Source organism: Budorcas taxicolor, chromosome 7, assembly GCF_023091745.1.
Source record: "Budorcas taxicolor isolate Tak-1 chromosome 7, Takin1.1, whole genome shotgun sequence".
Lineage (NCBI taxonomy): Eukaryota > Metazoa > Chordata > Mammalia > Artiodactyla > Bovidae > Budorcas > Budorcas taxicolor.
In genome coordinates this window covers 80,512,892-80,526,917 of record NC_068916.1, presented here as the reverse complement: position 1 = coordinate 80,526,917, position 14,026 = coordinate 80,512,892, and the positions used below count along the sequence as shown (strand labels likewise).

The 14,026-nt window shown below is 41.2% G+C and overlaps 1 protein-coding gene across 1 annotated transcript in view; it reads right to left on the bottom strand.

Moving 5' to 3' along the window:
* The window catches only part of RASGRF2 (Ras protein specific guanine nucleotide releasing factor 2), a 248,628-nt gene that overhangs the window by 89,629 nt on the left and 144,973 nt on the right, over positions 1–14,026 (bottom strand). The window contains exons 16-17 of the mRNA XM_052643635.1: positions 10,354–10,482; positions 7,685–7,774 (exon numbers count right to left, since the gene is read on the bottom strand). Of these exons, the coding sequence (XP_052499595.1) occupies positions 7,685–7,774; positions 10,354–10,482 (219 nt within the window). The remainder of the gene's footprint in view (positions 1–7,684; positions 7,775–10,353; positions 10,483–14,026) is intronic.

The following is a 14,026-nucleotide window of genomic DNA, read 5'->3' as shown; positions in this document are numbered from 1 at the left end:
GCCTAGCTTTCAGCATATCTTGGTTTTTGACATATCTTCCTTAATAAATTTAATCATTTCTAGCTTTTGATTTAAAGCAAGAGACATGTGACTCTTCCTTTCACTTGAACACTTAAGAGGCCACTGCAGGATTATTAATTGGCCTAATGTCAATACTCTTGTATCTCAGGGAACAGGGAGGCCTGAGGAAAGTGAGAGAGACAGGAATGGCAGGTATAGAGCAGCCAGAATACAAGCATTTATTGATAAAGTTCACCATCTTTATATTGGTATGGTTCATGGACCACCCCCAAATTAAATAGTAACATCAAAAGTTAATGATCATAGATCACCATAACAAATATAATGATAAAGAAAGAGTTTAAAATATTGCAAGGATTACCAAAACATGACACAGAGGCATGAAGTGAGCAAATGTTATTGGAAAGATGGCACTGATAGACTTTCTTGACACATGGTTGCCAAAAATCTTCAACTTGTAAAAAGTATAGAATTTGTGAAGCACAATAAAGCAAAGTGTAGTAAAGTGAAGTATATCTGTAAAAGTTGGCTTAAAGCTCAACATTCAGAAAACGAAAACCATGGCATCAGGTCCCATCACTTCATGGGAAATAGATGGGGAAACAGTGGAAACAGTGTCAGACTTTATTTTTGGGGGCTCCAAAATCACTGCAGATGGTGACTGCAGCCATGAAATTAAAAGACGCTTACTCCTTGGAAGAAAAGTTATTACCAACCTAGATAGTATATTCAAAAGCAGAGACATTACTTTGCCAACTAAGGTCCGTCTAGTCAAGGCTATGGTTTTTCCTGTGGTCATGTATGGATGTGAGAGTTGGATTGTGAAGAAGGCTGAGTGCCCAAGAATTGATGCTTCTGAAGTGTGGTGTTGGAGAAGACTCTTGAGAGTCCCTTGGACTGCAAGGAGATCCAACCAGTCCATTCTAAAGGAGATCAGCCCTGGGTGTTCTTTGGAAAGAATGATGCTAAAGCTGAAACTCCAGTACTTTGGCCACCTCATGCGAAGAGTTGACTCACTGGAAAAGACTTTGATGCTGGGAGGGATTGGGGGCAGGAGGAGAAGGGGACAACAGAGGATGAGATGGCTGGATGGCATCACTGACTTGATGGACATGAGTCTGAGTGAACTCTGGGAGTTGGTGATGGACAGGGAGGCCTGGCGTGCTGCAATTCATGGGGTCACAAACAGTCGGACACGACTGAGCAACCGAACTGAACTGAACTGATAGTAATCAAAACAGCATGACATTGGCAGAAAAATAGACACAGATTAATGACACAGAATTGAGAGTCCAGGATAAACCTATATATATATGGACAATTAATTTATGACAAAGAAGCAAAGAACATACAATGGGAGAAAAGGCAGTCTCTTCTTTAAGTGGTATTGGGAAAGCTGGACAGCCATATGCAAAACAATGAAACTAGACCACTCTTCTACTCCATACACAAAAATCAACTCAAAATGGATTAAAGACTTGAATATAAGACTTAAAATCACAGACCCCCTAGAAAAAAACATATGCAGTACACTCTTTAACATTGGTCTTAGCAATATCTTTCTGGATATGTCTCCTGAGGTAAAGGAAACAAAAGCAAAAATAAAAACTACATCAAGCTAAAAAACTGCACATCAAAGGAAACCATCAGCAAAACAAGAAAAACAACCTACTGAATGGGAGAAGATATTTGCAAATCATATATGCAATAATGGAGAAGGAAATGGCAACCCACTCCAGTATTCTTGCCTGGAGAATCCCATGGATGGAGGAGCCTGGTGGGCTACAGTCCATGGGGTCGCAAAAAGTCAGACATGACTGAGCGACTTCACTTTACTTTCACTTTCATATGCAATAAAGGTTTAATATTCAATATATATATAAAGAAACTCATGCAGGGAATTCCCTGGTGATCCAGTGGTTAGGACTCCACATTTTCCCTGCTGGGGGCCTGGGTTTGATCCCGGGTTGGGAAACCCAAGATCCCACAAGCTGGACAGTGCAGTCAAAGAAAATAAACAAAAGAATCTATGATAGAAGCAGAGCTGAAAATTAGAGGAAAAAAAATTTTTTTAAAACTCACACAACTCAACAACAATTAAACAAACACCTCTATTAAAAAGTGGGCAGAGGATCTAAGTAGACATTTTTCCAAAGACATACAGTGGCCAGTAGGCACATGAAATAATGTTCAACATCACTAATTATTAGGGAAACGCTAATCAAAATCACAGTGGCATATCACCTCACATTTGTTAAAATGACTATGATCAAAAAGACAGGAAATAACAAGTGTTGGTAAGAATGATGAGAAAGGGAACACAAACACTCGTGGTGGGAATGTAAATTGGCACAGCTACTATGGAAAGCTGTATGGAGATTCCTCAAAAAATGAAGACTAGAATCACCATATAAGCCAGTTATTCCATTTCTGAGTATTTATCCAAAGAAAACGAAGATACTAATTCAAAAAGACATATGCACCCCTATATTCAGTGTAGCATTATTTGTAATAGCCAAGATAGGGACACAACCTAAGTGCTCATCAATGGATGAATGGATAGTGATGTGTACAACACAATACTATTCAGCCATAAAAAAAAAAGATGAAACAGCATGGACAGACCTTGAGGGTATTATGCTAAGTGAAATAAGTCAGATGGAAAAAGACAAATGCCATATGGTTTTATTCATATGAGGAATATAAAAAATAAAATAACTAAACCAAACATAATAGAAATGAGCATAGATACAGAGTAATGGTTATCAAGGGGAAAGGGACATTGGGGATGGTGCAATGGTTAAAGGGGGTCAGCTGCTTAGTGATGGATGGAAACTTTCTGTGGTGAGCACACAGTAGTGAATACAGAAGTTGAAGTATTATACAATGTTGTACACATGAAACTTGAGAACAAATAATTTAAAATAAGACTTGGAGTCATTTTCAGTTACATCTGGTTTGCCAAAGCTCTTTGTTTTTCACTAATAATAGTGATAATAGCATTTTCATTAAAAATATAAATCAGATACAGGCTGTCTTCCAAACTTCAACTAGCTGTATTAAGACATTTTAAAAAATGGATTTTATATTATGCTGGAAAAAAAATAGAAAATATGTCTCAGACTAGGATACTTTCAGTAGGCATGCTACAACCAGAGAGGGAATAAATATACCTTCTCCAGCTAGTTTAGTGGTTCTCCATCTTGGCTCCACCTAGCGCCAAATATCACCTGGGGAACTTTAAAAATCCTGATGCCCAGGATGCACCCAGACCAATCAAGTCAGAATCTGTGGAGATGGGACCAGTTATCGGTATTTCAAAAAGTGGGTCCAGAATTGGGAGAGTGGCACTGACATATAAGCACTGCCATGTGTGAAACAGACGCTTAGTGGGAAGCTGCTGTATAGCACGGGGAGCTCAGCTCAGTGCTCTGCAGTAACCTGGAGGGGCGGGATAGGGATGTGAGTGGGACGGAGGTTCAAGAGGGAGGGGATATGCACACAGACAGACAGACACACATATCTGATTCACCTCACTGTACAACAGACAGTAACACAACACTGTAAATCAATTATACTCCAATAAAAAACAAATAGCAGGTCCAAGACCAGTTCACACCAAGCTCAGATCTACTACTGGCTACACAAACCTGAGTGGTTTGACAGGGCATAAAACAGATTATGAATTATCTATTTTACAATTACCAAGTCACCACGAATAAAGAACTCACTATTCCCCCAAGCAATTGTAACTGTGCCATTAATTTTCCTATAAATGCAGTCAACCATTCCTCTACTTTGTTAATTTAGTTCAACTTGCACAGAATGGCAAAACCTACAATCTTCTCCCAGATAATCAAGAGTTGCTTGTAGTACCTCCGCTGCCATTATTTCTACTCTCATAAAAATAACCCACCTCACACTTTCATATTTCATTTTAGATCATTTCATAAACTCTATCATTAATCCCAGAGCTTCAGGTGTATAGTAAGCACCATGATATGCTCTGATATGTGTATTCATTGGATTTGCATTTCTATTCAAATCATAACTATATCCAAACTGCACCTGCAGATTCCCTGTATCAGCAGCCATCTGAAAGGCACACATTTTAATCTGACTTTAATGCAGAGCTCCTCAATTTGAGCAGATGCTTGAAACTACATTTCAACCAGTGTGGTGGCTCATAAGACTCACTGATTTTTTTTGTCTCAGTGTTGCATAGAGTTAAAACCCCGCCACCAAAAGAGGACTTATTTGACTGATTGATGATCATTGGTCCCACTGCCATCTCCACCCTTACCTGCTCCCCCAGATGATCAGAATTTCCTAAAGCTGTTCTCATTCCAGGAATGATCAGGACTGAACTCATAAGCAGATTTACCAGGAAGCCAATGAAGCTTAAGCCTGAGGGCCTCTCAATGTGTTTGGGCCTCTTCCAGGGCTCTGAAGGTTTGTACTTGTAATTTGATACGCTTTTGCTTTAGGCAAATTGTGTGTTATACCCCACAAACCCTGGATCCATTCATAATGGGCCTAACGTAACTTGGCTGCCATTTGGAAGGCAAGCACTAAAATAAGCTGTGAAATCTTCATAATGCGAAGTCAACAAGAATTAGCTGTGTTACAACCATGTCAACTGGTCAGTCTTTTCTTCCTATCCAACAGAGGGACTCCTGTTGGTCTACAAGGAAAGAGGGCATGGTGTGGCAGGAAAAGAAACCCATCATTGGAAAGGACAGGCTCTAGGTCCTAAAAAAAAAAAAACCAGAGGGAAAAATCTAGGCTTTTCCAGTGTGTGTAGAAATCAGGCAGGCTGGGACCCAAGGGGCAGGACTGGCAATCCTGAGCAGATCCCAGGCCACCTGCCATAGATAAAAATCAGCTATCTCTGCCTTTACAGCTAGGCATGTACATCTTGTTTGGCCTTTTTGTGAAGAAATTTTTTGTTCATCCTCTTGCTAAATTAAAATTCATTCTCATGTAGTAAAGTTACCTTCTAAGCAAATATTAATGAGAAATGGCTCTCATGCAAATGTCTGGAATGAATATTTGAAAGCATAACCACTAATTGATGGTTCTAACCCAGAGTTCCCAGACTGCTGTGTATTTTGATGGAGGTAGAGGTGGGGGACGCAGAGATAGATGGGAGAGGATTAAAGTGGGAGGGAACCTGAAGAGGAGCCTGAAATATGGAAGCCCACTCTGCAGACTGCATGGCTTGGCCAGGCAGCACCTTGTATCAGGCTATCAGCCACAACCACCAGCTGGGCTTATGTTGCAGTCAAACAAGCAGAGAGACCAGGAAAGACAGACGTGAGCATGAGGTCTCTGCAACCTTCTCTCCTGCTCACTTTGGCAGCCCTCCACATTCTGGGGGCACATGTGGGTCAGTAATTCCTGATTCAGAGAGTGGATGAAAAGTCTGATATCGGATCCTAACCATTATCTAGCACTCCTTCCCTTCGGACATTTGTCCTTCTGGGTCTAGAACTTCTTTGGACAGCACCAGGCTCTCCCTGACCAGCCAAGAAGTCCAGATCATCTTCTCAGTACTTCCTTTCTTTCTGCTCCATGTCCACCTGCTCTCTTGACCTGTGAACTTGGCCCTTCTGCCAAGTTCTCCCAGGCAGGTGGACTCTCCTGTGGGGCCAGCTCCATGGAGCAGCTGAGCCCCCGGGAAGTACTGATCCCTATTCCAAAACTGATCCCCTTTCTTAGTACCATGGGCCAGGGAGACTGACCCCTGTATCCCCAGCAGGGCCACAGACACTGCCAAATCCCTCTTTCCTTTCATTTATGTCTAAAACTGGATCACGTTCTTGAGGTGCTAGCCTACTGTGTGCCCCCTTTGCCTGGCACAGTAATATAGCCACTCTTTCTCCTCCATAAAAAACAAATAAACAAAACAATTGGATCATGAGGCTCTAGGCCATACTACAGGAGACAGCAGCAGCAGTGTGATGAGAGAAGAACCAGGCTACCCTGCATCCAGGTCAGCCAGCAGTCTGCCCGCCTCGGCCGGCTCACCGAGGAGAGCTTTCTTGCTGTGGCTCTTCCAGCAGCAGGAGAGAAGCAGGAAGACAGGCGGCAGAACAGCAGCAGGGTTCAGACAGTGAGGGAGATGGCTCTTATGGCTACTTCACCTCTGGCTCATCATGGATGGATAAGCCCGAGTCCGAAAGCAATTCTCCATTAGAAGTCTGCTTCAGCCGCGGGTGAATAAAGGTACCTTCCCTGACCCAGCCTCCAGCTAATGGGGAGATGGGTTCATTCCAAATTGACTGAAAAGCTATCTTCCCTCCCAAACCATATTTAAATTAAGAAACCTGTGAGGAAGCTCTGTCCTTCACCTTTTCCAAAGATGGCCTAGATCGTGAGAAGAAAAGACAGGAGAAGGTCTCAAGGAATTACAGTTGATAACTCACTCTGCCGAAAGGGCAAAGAAGACTCCTATTACTTCATCAAATAAATGTCCATTATTATAACATGCAGTCAACAGCAGAAGCTGACTGGATTGAGAAGACATCCATATTATTACCATTACAGACTGTACTGTGCCATGCTGATGGGAATTGGGGGGAAGGTTTAGGGAATATGTGGGGCAAAGAACATCCCCAGTTTGCCTGCCCACATCCAGTGAAGAGTGTGTGGTAAAATATTTAAGATGTAGAATGTCACCAATGTGCAAAGATTTTCCATTCAGATGGGATATATATATGTATATATATGTGTAATTATATATATATGTATAATTATATATATATATATACATATATACATATATATGTGTGTATATATATATACACATATATATAATTACCATGGTAATTCGTGTTCATTATAGAATATCTCTCTGTTCTGACATCAGTTTAGAAAGATTTCACCCAGACAGTACCTACCAGTTACAACTGTTTAATACAGGTTCACAGGCTTTGGTAATATCCTTTTTTGTCCATTGTTAATGAGCAATTGCTAATGAATAAAATATATCATCACTTCCGGAACTCATGGAGTTAGTTTACGTGAAGGAACTCACAGCAAGAGGATTGTTTAAACCACATACAGATTTATTTTAACATAATGTCCTTCTTGCATATGAGAAAAGAGGACAGAGATAATAAATATAATTTTTCATCTATTTAAAATACTGTGCTTTTTTATTCTAGGTACTTTTTTACCTTGAAAATTAACTGACAACAATTCAGCACCACAGAGCTACTGGAAATGAATTATGAGTCCAGTAAAGCAATAGATGCCTCTCTCCTCTCCCACCCCTCCACAAGCCTTCCCTCCCACCATGAATATGCTTTTAGCACTGTAATCAATTAAAAGGGAAACGTGTTCTCAACAGTTTGGCTTAAAAGGTTAAAGAACTCTGCTAATACAACATAAGAGAAATAACGCATCCTTTTCTGATATGGAAGTCTTGAAAGTGTTAAGCATAGGCTATCTGTATGAGACTTACCTGTAGGTGTTTATTTAAAAGACAGTCTTACACCAAGACACACTGACTTAGACTAGGAAGCTGGGAATCTGCAATTTTAAGAAGCTGCCCAGTGTATTATGGAGATGCTGGCAGGCAAGGACCACTGATTTACCATAAATTGCCAGAGGTCTGGGCAATTAATTGCCAAGCGCTCAACAGCTCACCCCTACTCACCGGGTGGACTCCCGTGTCCTGCTGCAGCCGTAGCAATTGCAAAAGCAGAGGCTGGCGAAACAGAGCAGTGGGAGCTGTCAGCTGTCTGTCCTGGTTATTTAAAAAGAATGGAAATGGCATGGTGAGGCAGATGCATAATATTACATAACGAAAATTCTCATTTTCATTCCTGCACTGAATGAAGGGTTGGGTCAAATACCCTGTGTTGTTCTTATTAACAGGCAAATAACCAGATTCTATATCAACAAGTTCATTCTAGTTATAGACCCAAGAGAAATGAAAACATACGTCTATACAAAAACTTTTACACAAACATTCTCAGCAGTATTATCCATAATAGCCAAAAAGTAAAAACAACCAAATCTCCCCCAAATGACAAAATGATAAACCAAATAAAAAATTCCCATGTGAGGGAATATGATTTAGCCACAAAAGGCATGAGGTAGTAATACATACCACAACATGAATGTACCTTGAAAGCATCATACTAAGTGAAAGCTGGTCACAAAAAGTCACGTATTATATGATCCCATTTATATAAAATGTCCATAATAGGTAAATACATAGAGACAAAAGTAAATCAGTGGTTTCCAGGTGTGTGGGGGGATGAGAATGGGAATTGACCACTGATGTGTACAGGATTTCACTAGCAGGGGTGATGAAAATATCTGGATTGAGATAGTGGTCATGGTAGCTCAGCCTTGTGAATATATAAAACCACTGAAGTGCACACTTTAAAAGGGTGAATCTTATGGTATGTGAATTTTATCTCAATATAAAAAAATTTTTTAAAAATATCCTATATGTTATAGATAGAATTTTCTTCTCAAATCACCCTTAGAAAGGGGGACGGGCTCCCATATTGAAGGATGCACTGAGCACCTTTTTGTACCCCCTCTCACTTCTCAGATATTTACACACAGCACTTGATAATGTTGATGCCAACCTCACTGTGTTTCTCATTCAGGCTTTTAGTGAAGATAGTTCTGTGATTCTGCAGCTTTATTAGTTTGCTTCTAAAGTCATATAGTCGTGCTTAAAATAAATAAAAAGGGAAGCAAAGAGCTGCTTAATGTGCCTAAGCACTAAAGCACAAAACAATTCTACCCTCTCCTTCAGCTATAGCCTGAAAACATTTGTAGAACAAGGTGGGCAAGGAGACAGATGAACAGGCAAAATTTCAGCTACACAGTGCGAAAATGTGGGCTGCTGTCACTATTGGGATCCTCCATATCATTCCTTCCATGCATTCCCTCCATGCATTCCTTCCTGCATCTCTGGGATTTGGTTGGATCAGGAAAGAAACAAAGGACTTAGTTAATCCACAAACAGGATGAGGATTTTCAAATAATGCCTATATAAATTTAAAGAATTTTAAATGAATATAAACATATGAAAACAAACCATAAAACAGAGCTCTAATGACAGTATCCAAGTGGATAGCACTTAAATAACTCTTGCCTTGGTAAAATTTTGCTTCCATACAGTTTGACCCCAAACTCTTCCAGGTTAATAATGAACTCAAGGCAGTCTGTCTGACATGGCAATGGTCACGGAAGTTGCCAAGGTCATCAAGTTGCCACTGATCAAGGCTCTAAGAACAGTAAAGAGATTTGGCCAATCCCATAGTAGTCTTACAACAACGCAGAGAAGTCTAACTTGTCACATCGGTTTTCCAGAAGTACCCAAATGTCAGGGTGACCCATGACTGATCAGGAGCCCAAAATCAGTCCCACTCCCCGAGGGCTAATATCCATCAGGGCAATTCTGCTGACAATGGTCCACCCAGGCTAGCTTCTCTTAGAGGTGATGGCAATGACAGCTTCCACTGTTTCTGAGGCTACAAATGAAACGACGATTTGGAGCCATGCACTCTGTCTTTTGCTAAACTGCCTTACTTGAAGTAGGAGTATGAAAGTCAGAAAACATCTACATTTACTTAGGTTACTTGGGGTGAATCTGCTTTTACAAGTGGATAATTTTCCCTTCCAACTTGAAATAATTGTCTTGAGAAAAAAGGAGACATTTCAAAAACAACTGTTATTTGGAGTTATATTTATTTGAGTGATGGGGAGATAAAAGTTTTCTATCTTTTGCTCTGATGGTTTTCCCTTCAATTAGAAATGGTATATTTTAAAACAAATTGTGGGATAATATTTTATAATTTACATAATAGAAAATATACCAGATTCTGCCACTAACAACAATGAAGACTGGAGTCCCAGGCAACTGGACATTACTTTAGCTGAAATATTGTTCTTAATAAGGTCACCCCACAGTTTTGTGACCCAGATGAACCTATTTAATACAGACTACACTGGGATTCATTGTAAGGTCATCAGAGTCTGGGAACACTTTGGCAAAACCAGCACTGACATTCAATCAACTGGCAATCAAGAACAGGCTTAGAGGTTAACCTGAGTTTCAGGTTACTCCACACAAAATACCATGCAATGATGGTGGTCAAGTAAATTCTGGTTATATTAGTGACATTTTCTCTAATCATTTATGTTCTACTACTTGCTCCCATGGTAACATTTGCTTCTAATTAATTTTCATAACTGAGACTGAAAAATATTTGGGAACTGAAATGGTAAGGTAAACAAAAGATTCAGGAGCTAGAATCATCTCTCACTTGCATATTTCTTAGTCCCTTTCTGAGTGCTCACCTCCAGGCTGGCGGTAGCGGAGGTGCCGAGGAGTTGAGGGCGACCTGCAAGGTGAGAGTTCTGCGGCATCAGCTGCAGGGCAGCTATCCACACCTGCCCGGTCCACTGGCGCAGACTCGAGGACTGCTGCTTTGGAACATCACACATTTTAACAACCAGGTTATGAATTCAAGAGCGTCTTGTTAGTATCATGCATGGAAACATAAAAGTTCCTTATGGATAATAAGTATTTCATACTAGTCTGTATTTTTAAAGGACTTAATCATGATATCGAAGAACTAACTCATCGGAAAAGATCCTGATACTGGGAAAGATTGAAGATGGGAGGAGAAGGGGACGACAGAGGATGAGATAGTTGGATGGCATCACTGAAGTGATGGACATGAGTTTGAGTAGGATCCAGGAGTTGTTGATGGACAGGGAAGCCTGGCGTGCTGCAGTCCATGGGGTCGCAAAGAGTCGGACACGACTGAGAGACTGAACTGAACTGACCATGATATCGAGCCACTCCTCCTGGCAGAATGCTGATGATACACAACATGTGGTTAGTGGCTACAGCACTGAACAACATTTTTCCATTCTTCCGGAAAGTTCTAACGCCCTAGAGCTACAGATAAGCAGCAGGCCAGTGGAAATTTTTGCAATGAAAATTGAGAGGTTTTAAGATAATTTGAGTCTCTTCACTGCAGGTAACACCCCATGAGTAAAAGAAACATCATTTCAGGGTCACATTCAAGCTATTAGCACATCCCTTGCACTAACTTGTTAACCAGGTAAAACTACAACTTCATGTGTGTTATTTTAAGGAAAAGCACTAAAAGAATTTCATGAACTTCTAACAACTCTTTGATTTCTTTTTCCGAGGGCTTTGCATCAACTGATAAAAACTGCATCACCTCCACTAATTTTCCATTATCTCTGTCAGCAGAATTATTCTCAACTCCTTTTACCATTCCATTCAAGATTTCACTCGACAAACTCGACAAAATTCCTAATGACTTCACATAAAGCCATTTTTGCACTTGTATGTGATTCACTCCTTTAGAAATATGGCCCAAATTCAGCTCTTCTGAAACACAAAGGGGCCAGGGTAGGGAAATGGTTAGAATCTTTCCTTAAATGACATAATTACAGTCAAGCTGGCAATGATGCAGGATGGAGACAAAAAAAAAATCAGTGCTTAGCTGTTAGTTTTATTATTTTCTAAATAACTCCCTCAAAATTCAGTAATAGACGGCATCTGCTCTGCAAGAGCAAGCAGAATATCAAACATGTGTCCTCGGTCTGATTCAACCATTCATTCCTCTGAGGCAAATGAGCAAATCATCTAGTCAGCAAGTACACCGAACCAAAAAACTCCCCAGTGCGAGAGCTGGACAGGGCTCGGAAAGTCCACTGAAAGAACAGAAAAGCACAGAGTAACACTGTAAGCAAACAGGCACCTCCAGAGAGGAAAAATCACGCTGGCACAGTGCGGGGAAAAGAAGCGTTTCCTTCTGGCAGGTTCACTTTCAATCAATCCCTGCAAACAGCTTTGCCTGCAGAACGAGTGGGCAGATGTGAGCTCAAAACAAATGCTAAAATTGGGAGCACTTTCAACCCACAGGCAGGCAATTTTCAAACTAAGAACAAAGAAACAGACACTGGTGATGTGGGTCGAGAGGCAATGCTTAGACTGTGTTGCACAGCCAGGGCCTGAGAGAATGCTGATGGACTAAGAGACCTAAACACCGTGAGCAGGCCCCCATGGTTCTCCTCCTTCTCTGCTGTGGGTTATACTCTGCTGATATCCCACCACTGGGTGGAATCTGAATGTGTGTTGGGCTGAGATTTGTGCTTTTTAGAAGAATTCCAGATAGCAGAAGGTGGGGCCTTTCTGGAAGGGAAAAAGAAGACCACTAATGGATGCTGGGTGAGCCTGGAACACATTTGGGAATTAGTAGAGGTGAAACCAACTGCATTACTCTTCCCTTACAAGCTCAGAGCCTCACTCAAATGAGGGAAAGCTCCTGTTTCTCTTTTGTCCCTTCATGTCATTTGAAGTTCTCTTGCCAGGAAAGATGGCAAGGCTGGCATTATAACTGCAATGACAATAAAATCAGACAAAGGTTGCTAGCATTTTTCAAAGAGGGCCCCCTGCAACTGTCTAGCTGGACAGCAGTGAGAGGACCCATGGCCTCACTACAGACCCAACAGTGCAGCTGATCTTGTGCAACGAGGTTTGGAAAGGTGCATCCTGAGGTGAACAGCAGAAAATGTATAAACTCCGGGCACAGACTTCTTATTCAAGTTTGCCAACTGTTTAAAGTGTCAACATTATGCAAAGCACACACAAACATCTTTCAAATTAAAGAGAGATCATTGTCTCCATTTACTCTGCCAACTGGAATTTTCAAGATTAGACAGCAGAGTTAACACAGCAGCACTCTTGGCTTCTACAGACATTGTGCACATGCGCGTGCACACACACACACAAACTGATCTTGTCAGGCTGATGCTGAAGTAAAGTATTTCATCTATGACTTTTCTGGAACTATTCATGATCGGTACTACCTATATACCAATGCAAAATAAAAGGAAAAACTAAATCTATAATTCCTTCGTTTCACCCTTCAGAAAAATGCCCGAGAGCTCCCTAGACCTCAGTATTATTTCTAAGCTTTCTATTCACAGTGTTTCCTTTATGAGGATCCACAGGATAAATTATTCTCAAGTCTCAGGAGCAAGAAAAGATGTGCCTGCAGACCAGTCTATTCTTAGTTGTCTGTATGAATCATGTAATTGATTACACTCAAAACCAAAATCAGAATGATTCCAGGAACTGGAGAGAACCACACAGTATTTGTTTGTTCAACAATTTTTCTTCATTGCTTGTTTCTTTATCTACTTGATTTTTAATCCAGCATACCATGTGCCACTCTGAGTTACATCTTTAATACTTTGAAGAACAATATGGGAAGTAAACACATTAAAAGTCATCAGAAGACAGCTACCCAAAAGGGAAAAGAAATCAAGATGCAAAGAAGTGGCCAGAAACAAAGTATTTAAGGGGATGATGGGCCTTCCCAGGTGGCACTAGTGGTAAAGAACCTGCCTGCCAATGCAGGAGATATAAGAGACACAGGTTCGATCACTGAGTGGGGAAGATCCCCTGGAGGAGGGCACAGCAGCCCACTCCAGTTTTCTTGCCTGGAGAACCCCATGGACAGAGGAGCCTGGTGGGCTGTAATACATGGAGTCACAAAGAGTCGGACACAACTGAAGTGACTTAGCACACATGCAAGGGAAGGGCTGTTGGGGGGCAATTATAGATAAGGGATAAGGGGGGATGTGTCAGTGGGGTAGTTGTGACTACGACACGCTGGACACTGGGCAGAGGACTGGACATCTCTGGAGCTGAGGTAGCTTTTCACGGGCTAACAAGTGCCATGGCCATGCATGGACACAATCCTGAACAACCCCACCTCCTCAGCGAGATGAGCTTTGCATTTAACCTTGACTGGAGAACCACAAAATCCTATCTCTACCCCACAAGCCATATGAATAAACTGACCCCTGAAACTCTAACTGCAAATAATTTGTTGGGGGGAAATCCAGTGGAGATACAGAAGCATTAAGCCCTCAACTTTGGTTTTTCTCTAATGTGAGAAAGATCCTAATATTTCTGCCTCGC